The 15,687-nt window shown below is 44.1% G+C and overlaps 1 protein-coding gene across 9 annotated transcripts in view; it reads left to right on the top strand.

Annotated features, from left to right (window-relative positions):
* dlg3 (discs, large homolog 3 (Drosophila)) overlaps positions 1 to 15,687 on the top strand; it is a 95,520-nt gene that overhangs the window by 65,876 nt on the left and 13,957 nt on the right. For 5 of the 9 annotated variants that reach the window (XM_085135912.1, XM_085135922.1, XM_085135932.1 and 2 more), the window contains 6 exons: positions 4,804 to 4,960; positions 5,537 to 5,639; positions 12,466 to 12,580; positions 14,614 to 14,790; positions 14,900 to 14,975; positions 15,571 to 15,673. In XM_085135912.1, coding sequence (XP_084992038.1) covers positions 4,804 to 4,960; positions 5,537 to 5,639; positions 12,466 to 12,580; positions 14,614 to 14,790; positions 14,900 to 14,975; positions 15,571 to 15,673 — 731 coding nt within the window. The remainder of the gene's footprint in view (positions 1 to 4,803; positions 4,961 to 5,536; positions 5,640 to 12,465; positions 12,581 to 14,613; positions 14,791 to 14,899; positions 14,976 to 15,570; positions 15,674 to 15,687) is intronic. The other 4 variants (XM_085135978.1, XM_085135953.1, XM_085135970.1 and 1 more) reach the window with 2 other exon arrangements.

Genomic DNA, 15,687 nt, shown 5'->3' with positions numbered 1-15,687 from the left:
ATATCTCCAGCCAAAGCTACTCTGGCTAGTGCTTACTGCTGAAGACATAATATACATATTATTTATGGCTTGCATTTGGGGGTTTTGTTTCTGTTTGGCATTATCAAATTTGCAAAAAGGCCTCCTGGTGTTTGATTTCATTGAATGTTTTTCTTTTTATTTGTTTCTAGAGTCACAGTTTTGTCCATTTTCCATCACTTCATGGACGACTGCACTGATGTCTGTGTGTAAACCATTGTTTTTATGTAATTTACCTATATTGTGTAACATATATGCCTTGCAGAGAGTGACTGTAGTCCTGCTCTAACTAAATGCTTGTGGTAAATGTTTGAAAGGAAGGATCGAACTGAAGGCTAGTGCGGATGACAGGAGCGGTGAAATATTTTGCCTGCTTCTCTATGTATGTAAATGTAAACAGAGAGCCTGATCCTGTACAGGGCAGCAGACAGTGCTGCAGCTGTCATGATTCATATGCACGCTGGGAAAACCAGGCCATGCACTCAGGTCTTACCCCTCTCATCACCCGTACTGCCAGCACCAATCACACGTGCTTACTGTACGCTGACATGTTTGCTCACAGTGTGCTGACACACACGAACACACGCGTGCCACGCTTAAAGTGCAGCATGCAATATCGACACTGACACATGCCTTACCTGTGCATATCGATCGAGAACACCGGACACGTCGTAAGCCAACTGTGCAAGCGAGAGCAGCCGACATATGGTGACCGTGCGTGCATTCGGGTATCAGAATCAAAAGCCATTTTCACTGAGGGCATCATGAGTGATAAACCACTCGATCTCATCATTCTCGTCCTTCTACTCCATTGGGCACAGGGCAGACACCTCTTTCCAATCCCCAAAGCTTCCTCATTGGCTCCAAACACGAAGGGTTATTTTAGATGGATGCTATAGTAGGCGCAGGCACAGAAGTAGAGCAGACTTGTTGTGAGGAATGAGTCAGAGCTTATATCGGCCCTCTGCCCATCTGCACATCCCCCTCAGTGGTGTCATCGCAGACACGTCCCCGACACCCCCTTCTCCATCTGATATTACCCCCACTTTCTGGAGATATGTTATATTATATGGTGCAATCAGGCGATCCTTTAAATCCTTGTTTCCGTCCACATTGGACTCAAGAAAAGATTAGTATGCATGTTTGGTGTAAACATACATCTGCATGCAGTCGTGACAGGGCGCAAGATGACTAAACAAGCAACAACCCTCTACTAGCCCTGTCAGGCTTTACTGCAGATGCAAATTACTGTGCAAACATTTTAGGCATTTTACATGTTTAGAGGCATTCGATCAACACTAAATTTATCCCGCGTCTTGATAAAGACGCCAAACATAAAGTGAGAGTAATATTAACAAGAAAAGGGGGGAAAAAGCATCTTCAGCAACAAGAAGAACAAGGAGTCCTGTAACAGATGGCGTGGCCCCGACAAAGCCCTGTTCTCAACATCATTGAGTCAGTCTGGGATCACACGGAGAGACAGAAGGCACTAAGACAGTCTAAATACACAAAAGTGCAAGAAAGTTTTCAAAGTTGCTGAAAGAACATTGAAAAAGTATGTGCGAGTGTACCTAGGAGAATTGGTGCTATAGTCCCACCAAATATTTTGATTTAGTTTTTCAGCTTAAGGACTTCTGTGTAAAGTTAATAAGGAAACAAAAACTTTATGACATGATTTTGAAATGCATTCTCACTTTTAGTTTGCATGTTTTCCCCGTACTGTATGCAACAATGCCTCCTGCTTCGGCCTCTTTTAGTCACAGCTGTGTAAATGCAGAAGCCTTAGTACTGTGGAAGCAGCTGAGCTAATCAGTAACATTATGTGTCTCTTACACACATGGAAACACAACCTTTGACTGTTTTTTTTCTTTCAAGAATCCGGATGACACGATGACCTTTGGTTTGCGAGTTAAATGAGGGGTTTAGAATGAAAAGAACCACAGCAGATTCAGCTGAGTTCCCAACTTAGGTGTTATTCGTTTATTACTCAGATTTTATTCTTAGTCACGGTGAGAGGCACGGAGAATGAACAGTCTATCACCTTAGCAATGAATAAATATTTTCCTGTCAAATTAAAGGAAAAGAGCAGACCCCGAAGAAGAAGGGGGGTGGACACTGAAAAATCTACGGGTAAAATTTAGACGATGAAAAAGAAGAGGGAAGATGGTGCGTCCCCGTGAACACGCGCTGATGTAATCTGTTTTGGAGATGGGGAGAGATAAAGTGCTGCAATAGGTAGTGTCTGTCTGTGGAGAAAATGGCATCCATCTGCAGTGTCCACCATTAATCAGCCAAGCAGAGCCAATTACTTGGCTGAGTTCAGGGCAGCATGACCTGCTGAACCCTGCAGCCCAGATATCCATTCAGAGCTTTAGGACTGCACTGCAACCGCCTCAGCCAGAAAAGTGAAGCACAGAGGGATAATGTAGCGAGGGGAGGGGAGCGTGGTTTCTGAATTAAAGAAACCGCTGCTGCTCAATACCTGTTTACATTCCTGGCATGGATGAAAAAGGCGGAGGGGTGGGAGGGAGTTGGGATGGGATGGGGGGGAGCAGGTCTTGTGATAGAAAGGGAGGACTTGATCCCTGCTTTTTCAAAATGTAGGAATTCACTCCCATTTTCCATGTAACTGACCAAGCACTTCACATCCTAAGGACAAGCAACACACACATACCTCCTTGGAGGGCAGCAGCAACAACTGTTAAGAAAAGCACCTGTCAAAAGTCTCCACAGGACTTTACTGTCTGGACAGAGACTATGAGGGCGTCAAATCAAAGGCCTAAAAGTCATGAAAGTCAGTCCATGAGCTCCTCTTTTGTTTACTCTCACAAATTAGCAAGGAGCTTCTGGGAATATATCTGCCTTGTGTCCAGAGGGCCAAGCTGACAGACAGGAATGCTGGTGTGCTGGACTGGAGGGGGGCTAAATCTTCAGTAGCATCACAGCAGAAATGAGGGGATTGCTTGAAAGGATCAAACGTGGACAATCTCTAGTCCATCCAAATTATTCCAGGTGCAAGACAAGAGTGTTTTGTTTTGTTTTTTGCTTCTTCCTGTAGAATGGAAGAGGTTTTTTTTGTTTGCTTTGGACTGTTAGGGTTAAACGTGTTGCCTTACTAGTGATAGGGAGCCAGCAACCGTCACAGCAAGAAGAGGATCTGTTTCCCATCACATCACACAAGAATGAGATAGGGAACACAAGGCCCAGATCCCAGGAGTTTCTAATTCTGTATTCCACTTCACTGCGGAAGGCCAGACAGGAAGAGGGGTCGGGGAGTAATGCTGCGCTGAGCTGAGCAATGTGGCATAGCGAACATGTTCACGGTCAACATCTCGTCTTCCATGTCGCTGGTGAGGAGCCTGCCTGAACGCACAGTTAGGAAATGCTCTTTCAGAAGTAAGCACCGGCTCTGGATGCTCAGGTAACCATGGAGATCTGTGTGCCTTGTCAAGCCGAGATGAAAGGCTTTAGATGGAAAGTGAGGTTATTTTAGGCTTGACTTGTGTGAAGGCGAGTGAGTTGTTTTAGCATATTCAAAGGCAATTATCACTTAGCTAATTCTAAAAGGCTGTGGATAAAAGTTGGAGCATAATGTAGCAATGTTACGAGTCTCATCAGCACAATCATATAATCTCTTTACCAGAATCTTTTTTTGTAAGCACATTGCTTGTAAGGAGTCTACTATATGGATATTGATCTATCTTGTGTGAAGCTCTTAGCATCTCTGCAAAGTTCACTTCATTTAAAATGCGTAGCAGTCTTTCTTTAAGCACGATGTTACTATTCAGGAGTCTCCAGCATTTTTCCAGTTGCTCATGGGTATGATTCTGAAAGTCTGGAATGCTGCCTCTGCTGCCATCAATGGGAATACGGTCTTAGCAGCGACTTTGAGCGCAGCCATTAGGGATGGAGCAGGAATTGTTCCTGTCGACCGCAGGCTGAGTACTGCGAGAGAAAACCACTAATGGGAACCATGCAGTGTTTTCTGTCGAGAAAGGAAGCTGCATTTTGCGTGCATGCATGTGTGTTTATGTGTTCATCTGTATAGAAAATCTGCGCGAGCGTGCGTGCGCGGCGTGTGTGCGAGAAAGAGTGCGAGAGAGTCGACTGTTGGGCTTCCTAGAGTGTGCGTGGGTGTGTTTGCATTTGTGTGAAGGGTGTTCTCAGAGGGCTTTTGCCTGGACCGTAGCAGCGGTGTGGCCTCTCTAGCATCTTAAAACTGAGGCGGTCTGAATAGCCTCCTGGAGGATGAGTCATAGTGGGTAAAGCTAAAGCAGAGCTTCAGCAGGTCTGTCGAGCAGGAGGCGGCTCATTGTACATTGATACGAGTGGGTGTTTAAGTGTTGACACGTGTGTACATTTCCATAAGATGTAGCCAATAGATGACAGGCATTTGGACCCAATCATGTTCCTGCTTGTTTTATTGTAATGAGTTAACAGTGTTGTGCATGGTTTTTATGCATGGTTATTATATGGTTAATCATCGTTTTCTACCAGCGAGTGGTGTCCTGAACATAAATCGTTTAAATGTTCTATTTAAAGTTCTCAGATTCAAGTTTATAAACAGAGCGAGCCTACAATAAACCATCTGCAGGCCTGCTGCATGTAGCTGCCTAAACTGGACACACTTGACATTTTGGGATCGTTCACATAACAAACTAGTCTCTGTACTCTCTGTTCATGCTAATTCGATTCCAGTTTTGGCCACGTCTCTTTTAAATTTGGCCTCTTTTTATACACTCTTTGTCCCGCCCTTCACCCTGACACCGCCGCTCTATTTGACAGGGAGCCAAGGAAGGTGGTGCTACACAAGGGCTCTACTGGTCTGGGCTTCAACATTGTTGGCGGGGAGGATGGAGAAGGGATCTTCGTCTCCTTCATCCTGGCTGGAGGCCCGGCTGACCTGAGCGGGGAGCTGAGGAGGGGCGACAGGATTCTCTCGGTTAGTATTTTTAGCTTCAAGCTTTCTGTTTACCCACATCAACAACTAAAACAAGTCTGAGGCAGAGGGGTTTTCAGCCAACTCCTGCTGTCAGAATAATGATGATAACATTAAGGAGCGACTGTGTTTAGAAAGCCAGCAAATATCTGCCTCACAAATGTCCTTGAGCAAGACATTAAATCCAAATGGACTCTTAGGGAGCTTAGCTGCCCTCTGCCCCGAAGTCTGTGTTTGACTGGTTTATTTTCAGCTTGCTTTTAATCTGGCTGCATATTACATCATGTATGGAAAAAATGAGTCAGTCAGAAAAGATAACTAATGACTCATCAGCTGACATCATTAAAAAAATGTGCATTTTCATACTTGTTTACTAATTATATTGAGTAATTTGGTTCATTATTAGTAAGTCTTGAAACCATCTATTTTGAGCATAGACTTTGTTCTTTGCTACATTTGTTTTTTCTGTATAGGTCTCAAGGATCACATCATTCCAGCCATCTTAAAAATCTAACCAGTTTTCTTACCAAATGTCCCCTTTTTGCTTTTTATCATTGTATTTATTTATTTTTTAAACAGGTGAATGGTGTGAATCTAAGGAATGCCACACATGAGCAGGCAGCCGCAGCACTGAAGAGAGCTGGGCAGACCGTTACCATCATTGCTCAATACAGGCCTGAAGGTAAGACCCTACAATCTCATGTAATGTGTGAATATGTCATCGTACCAAGACGGGGCTTACACTGAAATCAAAGTCATTCAGGTTATCTTGCTCCTATTCCTGTGAAAATGGTGATTCCTCTGAGTTTATATTAAGTCAAATGCAATGTGCTTATTTATGTGAAATGACTAATTAAAAAATAAAATAAAATCAAGGCAGCATAAGTGCAAATATTTGTATCCTTAACTGTGACTGGAGAGCTCAAACATTAGACCGCTCTAAAGTTCAGAGGGCGGATATCCTTGATAAGGTCATCTCGGGCAAACAGCTCTCGCTGTGAGCACAGAAACCCCATCCACCTGCTGTTCAAACCTTCTGTTTGAGAGCACCAGCCAATTAGAAAAAAGTTGCAGCCTTGTAGCAAGATCCAGTATAAATATTCCTCCCCTAAACCTTTGATATCATGATTGGTGGTCCTCGCTAATGCAATTGAACTAGAGTGCTGATTTGAATACATGTTGGGGTCTTTTGTTTTAGTCTGTATTGTGGTGCGACAGTGAAGAGATGACAGGAAAGCTGAGAGAAAGACCAGTATAGGGCATGGCCAGTGAGCTTATCCAGCCCCCGAACTAGAGTACTTGTAATCTGATAATGTTCAACTCCACTTTATGAGAGCAACCAGTTTTAGAAGGTAGTTCAACCACTTACTGCACTTTAATGTGGATGCAAATATTGCTACTTTCTCTTTGGTAATTATTATTTTGCAGATTATAAAATTTAAATGTTCTCACATATTTTGTTATGTGGTATTATAGATAATCAGCTCCCGTAGGAACATCAAAGTGATGCACAAAGAATGAATAATTATAATTATATTGTACCATGAGATGTTTTACTTTAATTTAAGGATTAAGCTTGTGACTTGTGCTGTAGTAAGGAGTCTAAACATTTGTTTTGCAAAACAGTTATTCAATATAAAATGTTTCAGTTGTGTTGCAGCGTAAAGATGTGCCATAATGTTTCTTCCATTATGTTTATTTCTTTTCAAACATTCCGATTTCCTGTGGTCCAGGCATGTCTTGTACTTTTCCCCCCTCCTCTTCTAGTGCACTGGAGGATTGCATTGTGGGAAATGTAGGAACGATTGTTTTGAGACTCACAGCATTTAGCGAAAATCACGATATCTCGGCTTCGTGTGTTTTGGTTCTTTTTCTACATGTCTCTCGCGAGCCCAGCTTTATAACAATGTTGATTAAATATCTATTTAATGGTGCAATCGGGTTTACCTGATGCCGCGGCCCATGCGCACTCAGATCGGGCTGCAAACGAGGGCAGCGCAGCGGATAGGCCGGCTTTCAGCGAGTATTCGGTCGGGGGCGGCTCTTGTGGCAGCAGCCCGAAGTGTGGAGCCAACTGCAAGGCGGGCAAACGAAACCGCTGTTGTCCTTCCCGTTTCAAACTCTGGGCTGTCTGTACACACAGACCCGCACAGCGATGGAAAGAGGCGACTAAGCGGAAAGTTGCTAGCTCCGCTTCCATTTCGACACCAGAGGGGGGGAAACCTTTAACGCACCCGAAGTGAAGAGGTGGAAAGCGGCAAACTTTTATGTCTACCAGCCAGTACGGGCGATGATGGGGGATGGGCTCGGATACAACAGCAGAAGAGCAGAAGCCGCATGAACTCCCTAATGGCTGGATGAAGAAACTACCGGCAGCCACAGCGAGATTATAGCCAGAGTTTTCTCCAGCGAAGGTGAGACGAAGGTCGAAGGTGTCGGCAAACACCGACGGGGGTGAAAAGCGAACAAAGAGAGTGAGTTACATTGTAGAACGTGTTTGTGTTGGTTGCCAGTACGGCCCGTAGTTTGCTGCTCTTCGCCTGTACTTTGACTCCTGAAGGACAAAGTAAAGTGTGAGCTCTTCATTCATAAGCCACGAGGAAGCCTTGGTGCGATATTATACCTGCTCTCATTAATATCAGTCTTAAGATGAATTCGTTACAGTGGCAAACATGTGATCGCCTCACCCATACTGTGGTTAACATAAGTATGTCTACGCTAAACTGCTGCCATTACCTGGACTCCATTGTCCACTTTTCACCGCTTTTTACTCCATGCAAAACCTACTTGGAGGTAGGTGAAGTCGCTTTAGGTTGTAATTAATACCCCAAAGAGAGATTTCATCCAGCATTTGCTTTACTGTTCTTATGCAACCTAAACCTATAGGCGGGGGCACAGAGGTGTGGTCAAACAGGTGTGTGTGTCAGTTTTGCAACTTCACCTGCGCATTACGACTTTCTGACCAGAGGTCCATTTTCCAAGCTGACAAAAGCAGAATTCACGTGTTGCCCTTATTTCCAACATTAGCAGACGATTCAAGAAAATAGCACCACTCCTTCTTTTTAATGCTGAATTAAAGCTTGGCTGTATTTCTTAGTGCTTCAGTCATTCTCTGTAAGTGTACTTGAACACGCTGCACTTCATACTGCAGCAACAATGGGGAGGATATTGAGTTTTATGTCTTTATGTCTTTTCAGGTTGGACTATGACAGGAATGTGACGGGGCATAAGTCGTAGCATGCTCGCTCCACATTTCGTTGTCTTTCAATAAAACATCAGCCTGAACTGTCCAATAACTCTCCAAGGCCACTGAAACCGAGTCGGAGTGGGATCTGTGAGTTAGATTGGGGTTAAAGTCTATGAAAAGCTCAGACTGAGATCAAAAACCGATAAACGTGCGGTGTTGGGTTTCTTCCCTGCGAGTTTATGTTGTCTCGCATGTCGGGTCATTCAGGCAGCTTCTTGAATAATGATGTGGTTAGAAGAGAAGAAGCTTTGTTTTTCATACCAAATCTTGCTTTCAGTCCTGTGCCCCCTTTGTGACTCAGTGATAGACAATTATCTGTTTGTATACAGTTTTAAACTACTCCAAACGAACAAGTCGAGTGCTGGCGAATGATCGACTTCCTGTATCCCCTCTGGTGACCTGAGATCTGTGTCCAGTAATTCTGCTGGCATCCTAAAGGGGTGTGCGTATGTGTGTGTGTGAGACGTGATGTTCATTTGAGTTTGGAGCAGGAGGAACCCCCAGTGAGCAGTACAAGGACAGTCAATCTGGGGGGGAAGTGGAGAGAGCGAGAGCTAGTTTGTGCCAGGCAAAATGCCTGGAGTATACTCTGTGGTGCTGGGGCCTGAGCATCCATGGGCCTGTGATCGAAGGCCAACACTGAAACTACAAGAAGCCACAATGGGGCACACAAGCTGCGGTGGGAGGGCCCCCAACTCTCAGTGGCTTTCTGGAGCACTGCCAGGCCTTTAACTCACATTAGGCGATGGAAGCGAAGGGTGTATATCCACACACTGCTGCCCTGCCCCAACATCAATGAGTGTAATTACTCCAGAATCTTTGCATTTAAGGAGTGGGAGGAGGGCCGTGAAGGAAATGTTACCCTCCGAGCACCCTCATTAAACTCACAAGTGTGCATTATGGGCTTTTGTAGAAATATTTTAGGCAGGGTCTACATGTACCTTCCACGCTGTAATATCGGGGAAAGGGGGCGTGCGCGTTCACTGGCCCGACTATTCCTGTCAACATAACGCACACTCACATTACAAGTGCATGCCTGCTGTGTTGCATAACTGGATCAAAAGCGAAGCGACCGTCCCCCAAAATAAAAAAGCTGTTCGACTAATGAGGACACGCAGTGGGAGTGAGAGGTGCAGAATAGTCCCAGTTTCTATTAGCTGTCTCTCTCTTTTTTTTCTTTTATTCCCCTGTGGGTCACTCCTAAAAATACAGGCTACCTCATGAGTATTAATCGCTTTAAGAAACCAGGATTGAACATTTATAATTTTGGGCTAAAGATGGGCTTGTGAGCAGAGATGTCACTGAATGATTTATGTTGGATTGATCCCCTGCAAGAGCTGGGCTGGTGTTGAATGTCTCGATCAATAACCTGACTTGTTCTTAACCGGACAGATGTAGTTGTTCTTAAGAGTCTTATCAGATAATTGTGGATTGTTTCTGTTTTTCTGAAAGTATTTCCTGTTAGAGAGGCTGCAGATTGCTTCTTTGGTAATGTTTGATGTAGCCAGTGGAAATGAAAGAGCTCTTGTTTTTTTTCTTTTATGCTTTGTCGGTCATTTGTTAAATAGCATGTGTCCGGGAAACAGCAGGAGAGGCTATTTTGAGTGATGACATTATTATTTTTTAAGCTTGTGACTCAGTTGCTTTTACAGTTTACAGGTGTTTATTTAATGCCTTAGTAAAATACCGGATTGATTTCTACTGCTCAAATTACCTTGACATGATGACATCAAGGTAATATTTTAACCCCCTCCCCCCCTAAAACATGCGGCTAGACTATCTCTTGGGCTGATTATTAACATGGCTAGCACACAGTTATAAATTGCTTTGATTTGCATCCCTACTTGTGAGTGATCACTTAGCTTAAATGCTGTTGTTATGGGAGATTTGAGCTTGTTCTCATTTGTGTTAGATTTTCATCTGATATCCAGACTGTCAAGGCACGCCGGTGAAAGATTTGTTTGCGTTACTCTAGCTCCACGTGCTTGGTATTTCAGGCAGGACTAACGATCAATACAGGGCTGAGGTTTCACTACAGTGGTGGTGTTCTCCTGTGGTGATGTTGTGGAAGGTTTGTGACCTTCATTCAGCACCATCACAGCCTGCTCTTTTTTTGTTTTTTAAAGGGGGAGCCATAATGCTTTTCCTTATTTTACATATAAAAGGTATGCTGATATTAATGGTCAGTGCTCTTAATAAACAGGAGTAGAGGCCAACACATCGAAACTCTTGATTCCATGTTTTTTTTCTATCACTTTGCTTTTATGTCAGTGAAAGCAGATATTCCTGTTATGATGGTCTCATACCTACAGCTCTGGCTATGAGCACAGAGGCCCCGCCCACTGTTTGTTTAGACCTTCTGTTAGCGAGGGGCAGCCAATCTAAAGGCTCGTGAATCATCCTGCTAGAGGTTAAAATAGGAGCTAATAGGTTCTCTTTCAAATGTGTACCAGGTTAAACTTCCCTTATTGTTTTATACGACCTGACTCCAAAATTGCCAGAAAGTTGATTATAGCTAGTGTTTTTCTTTCCCTGTCAGTTAGTTACTGGGTTGTGCTGTGCACCGATTTACCGATGTATTCTGGTGTCACCATTATCAAGAAGGTGTGGCAGCAAATTGTAGTTATCTTATAGTTCCCACCCCATCTTCCCCCAGACTGATTGTAGTTCTGCTCCTCTTCAGTGCTCACTGAACTTAAATGAATCATTTTGCTGTTAGGAATTTGATCGAGCTAATCGTTTAGCTTTGTCTAATGTGCACTTGCCCCGAGTTGCTGGTACAGTTCTCAGGTTGGTGGCATTGTGAAGCAGGTCTCTCTGTATTTAGCTACTCTTTGTCTTCTCCCTCGGCCCCTCCTTCCCCAAGCTGCAGCTTCTTGTGCTGCTTTTCTCTCCTCTCTCCTGTGCCTGAAAGCCAAGTGGACTAGTCTGAATGGCTGTTTCCGTGTGCGCTGTCCCTGTTCTAGGAGTGCTACACTGTTGCTGTTGGTTACAGGCAGTCAGGCGGTGTCTGGTTACCTCACCTTGCAGCGTCACTCTGTTGTATCGTTAACCCTTTGAGCAGAGATCAGGGTGGAGCGCTGTCACGGGGCCTGGGCCGGATCCACGTTTGCTTTGAAAATCCTTTTGGTTTCGGCAGGGGGTTATAGATCAGCAACCTGACGCTTGTTTTTGCACCTGCTCAGAATTTCTTCCGCGAGCTCGGAATAACTAAATCATCTTCGTAGGCGTAGGTGTTTGTTTTTCAAGGCTGCTTCTAGGCTTGTTTGACAGAATATGGACTTTGATCTCTTGTTGTTCAAATTACAGGAAGTGTTGCCAGCTATTGATGATTAAGCTGTGAGGTACCCCTGCGGGCATGCCAGTCAACTCGATATGTGGAATAAATTTGGATGAGATTCTTTTCCGCTGGTTCTTTCGTAGGTTAATTAATATTAGGGCATAGATGTGTCATCGTTACAGCAATATTTCATCTCATCACATGGCAGTAATAATTAGATTCAGTTGCGTGCATTCATGAGGATATGCAAGCTGTGCGACATGAAACATTGGAGTAGAGGAAACATTTAAATGACAAAATTGCTTGTTCACAGTGCTGTCTTTATACTGCTCCAGCACATCCTTTGTGTGATCACATGAGCACCTTAGCCTACTTGTTTTTCTGGATGCATCTGCTGTTCTGTTTATCTGGCAGCGTGCTGCACGGTGCGGTGGCCTCGCTCGTTCCAGCAGCCCGGAGCTCGCTGTGCACAGCAGGCTAATGAGAGCTTTCTTAATGAGCAGGTCCAGGTGGATTCATACATCATCCCTGTGCTCCTGAGCAGCAACTGGATTTACACACCTATGACAAATGGTCATGCATTTGAAATTGTTGGAGGCCTTCGCTTTTTTTAACCACACTAAAGAGCCCGTGTTGAACCTAATTAATCCCTGTAATTAATCACCTGACATGAAAGATGACTGGATGTGTGAGGCAGATCTGTGATAAACCATCAGTTCCTGGGGTCATTAATCAGCCTAAGGATTCGCTCAACCTTTCCTCTCTTTACTGTAGCTCACTGCAGCACTGGCTGAGGCACAGCTCTCCAATTATACCGTAGCGAAACAAGGAGGCAGAGGCCAATGCTCCTGTTTGGTCTTTTTACTCAAGATCGAATGCACCAAGTTAACTTTGAGCGCATTAAGCGTAAAACTTCAAAGGGAAAGTTTATTCTCCAGAACCCGCCGCTGACACTGTTTTTGTTTGTTTCTCGCTACGCAGAGTATAGTCGCTTTGAGTCCAAGATCCACGACCTGAGGGAGCAGATGATGAACAGCAGCATGAGCTCAGGATCAGGCTCCCTGCGCACTAGTGAGAAGCGCTCCCTATATGTCAGGTAAAGTCGGCACACCCACACATACTCATGCTTGTACTCACAACATGCAATTCTAAGATCTCACTATTGCATAACAAACCTCAGCTCGTCTGCAGGGGAAGATGAAGCCCAAACACACTGTTAGACAGTAGCAGCACGACATAAATGTCATAGATCACATGTTACAATATTTTTTTTATGCCAAGCATTTCGCGTGACATCATTTAATTCAGGCTACCGGGTTCACACTATTCATCACCATCTAAAGAAAGACGAACAGACGTTCCCTGTTGTTGTTTTGATGCCTGCTATGACAATGACTTAGTTTAATGTCGACTGACAGGGGAGCTTGTCGAGATGACCTGTGTTATGACACTTTGGGCAAGTTGCCAAACTGGATTGAGGCTCATTTAGGAATTGAAACAGGTGGCAACCTTCTGTTCATATAAATGCATCGAGTCGCAGGGCTCAAGGTGAAAGGATCGTGTGATGTAACGCCGCAGTCAAAAGTGCTTCCCCGTATTTCTGCTGAAGCACTCATTCATTTCACTTTACCCTTTCAGTTCTGACAGCCAAGCCGCCTCTTCAGTTGTTTTTAACTATCAGAATTTTAAAACTACTCCTGAAAGTAGCTCGGATCTTATCGGGATGTCTCAGAAGGTACATAAGTGTTATTACGTTGGAGGCCGGCTATGGTCAGAGGAGTATCATGAGTAATGCCTCTCATATACACTGATTCCTGTGAGGCATGTAGAGCCTAGCCTGCTCCTGTGCAGGTGACTAAGCCCGCAGTTATGCAGGAAAAGCTATCTAGTTTTGCCGGCTAATGCGGGAGCCGCCATGTCCACCCAGCCCAGTCTCAGGAATCTTTTAGTCTGAAAGTATCACATGTGCTCTCACTGTCTGTGTTAAGGTACCATAAAGTAGCTAAAGGAAAGAATTTGATTATCACTCCTCAGCCTGTGTTGAAGGTGCTTTCGATTCCCTGGTAAGCACACAAAGAGATAAGCTATATGGCACCATGACAGTTTCACCAGTAGTCTTTATGTATTGACGTTGGCAGGAGCAGACTGGCTCAAGTCTTTAGAACAGAGGAGAAAAATGCATGTTGAGCTCAGTCTGTCTGTCCGCTAGAGTATGGCGTAGCCTGTCGATATAGGCTTATGGGTCAAGGGAAGTTTAAACCTGTAAAGCAGGTAGTTTTCGATTCAGTTGTTGCTGTGGCTTGACCTGTCAGACAAGCTAGTGACGCACCTGGACTGTAAACGTGGTCTATTGAAGTGGAAAGTATGCGGCAACAGCAAATGAAAATGAATGGCATGCCTTAGTAAATGTCTGAAGTTGCTTTCTGTTGCACCTTTTAAAAAGTGATTGTTGAATGTATAAATGAGTTGGATTCAAGTGCGACTGTATATGGCTTTGTCACTAAATATGTGAGTGGCATCTCTGACTGCAAGACTGTGTATGAGTTTTAGGCAGGTGAGAAAAAACAAAGAATGCTTTCAAAGTGGAAGTGTTAATCATTTATTTTCATCAATCAACAAAATGCAGTGAATGAAGAAAAGAGAAATCGAAATCAAATCAATATTTGCTGTGACCGCCCTTTGCTTTCAAAACAGCATCAATTCTTCTAGGTACACTTGCACACGGTTTTTGGTGGTTGTTCCAAACATTTTGGAGAACTAAGCACAGATCTTCTGTAGATGTAGGCTTCCTCACGTCCTGTTTCTTCATGTAATCCCAGAAACACTCGATGATGTTGTGATCATCTTAATGACTTTGACTGTTATTTGTTGTTATATTTCTGAAACCATTCTTTGTTTACAGCATTTTTTCCTCACCTGCCTAAAACGTTTGCACAGTACTGTATATCAGCTAAAGCGTTTCTAAATACCAAATATTTAAAATGTTGTCAAATCGCAGCCCACGTGCAAGCAATGTGAAGTAATAGACAAAGTAACAAAGAGCAATTATGTAATGCTGCAGAGTCAGAATTGTCATTTTGTGCCAACTTCGAATGCTCGGCACAGTAACCGAAGGCTTTGTTTTTGCAGAGCTTTGTTTGACTACGATCGAACGAGGGACAGCTGTCTGCCCAGCCAAGGCCTGAGCTTCTCTTATGGGGATATCCTTCATGTCATAAACGCTTCTGATGATGAGTGGTGGCAGGCGAGGCTTGTCACACCTCACGGAGAGAGTGAGCAGATTGGGGTCATTCCAAGCAAGAAAAGGTATCACTCCTCTTCATTTGCAGCGGTGTACGGATGCCAGACGAGGCTAATGTGATTACTCCTATTCATGCCCGGCCCGAACTTGATATATTTCTCTTTCTTTCCCTAGAGTGGAGAAGAAGGAGCGGGCCAGGTTAAAAACAGTCAAGTTCCACGCCAGGACAGGCATGATTGAGTCTAACAGGGTAAGTGTAGAGGGCCAGCTGCTCCCTGCCCTGGTGCCAGAGCGGCTGTCTTCAGAGCTGCTGCTGGGCTCCCAGGGAGATGGCCTACTTCCCCCCTGAGTGTGGGAAAGGGACCAGCACCTGCTCACTGAAGCAAGCACAAAAAGCTCTCGAATTACTATATAGATTACCCAGAGGCTCCGCGAAGAGGAAGAGATTTCCGCAACCTCCACAGCTCGTGCACTCAGCGATATTAAGAAATGTGCACTTGCAAAATGTCATCTGACAATCTCTCAGATGTAATTTGCAGAAGCATAAATCAGCTTTAATTTTGGTCTGTATTATTTCCTGTGGTACAAGGATTAAATTTATTGAAGATGTTTAATTTGGTAAACGGATGCTTGTTTCCTTCACATTGATGTGCCATTCATATCCACCCATTACCTGCCTTTCATTTTCATTATTTAATGTGAATTGTTTGTTTACATTTCATTTGTTTTGGTTTGATTTTGCATGGGTGTTGAAGTACCTTCATTGAAACCCATTCTGTTTTTGTTTTCACCCTCTCATTGAACCCCCCTCCCCCCCTCCCCTCTCTCACCCACACATCAAATAGCAGCCAGTCAAAGTAAAGCGCAAAAAAAGCTTCAACCTCTCACGCAAGTTCCCGTTTTACAAGAGCAAGGAGAATATTGTGCAGGAGTTGGTGGAGTCTGAACGTGAGTACCAGCTG

The sequence above is a fragment of the Neolamprologus multifasciatus genome, chromosome 2 (genome assembly GCF_963576455.1).
Source record: "Neolamprologus multifasciatus chromosome 2, fNeoMul1.2, whole genome shotgun sequence".
NCBI lineage: Eukaryota > Metazoa > Chordata > Actinopteri > Cichliformes > Cichlidae > Neolamprologus > Neolamprologus multifasciatus.
This window is presented reverse-complemented; position numbering and strand designations above follow the sequence as displayed.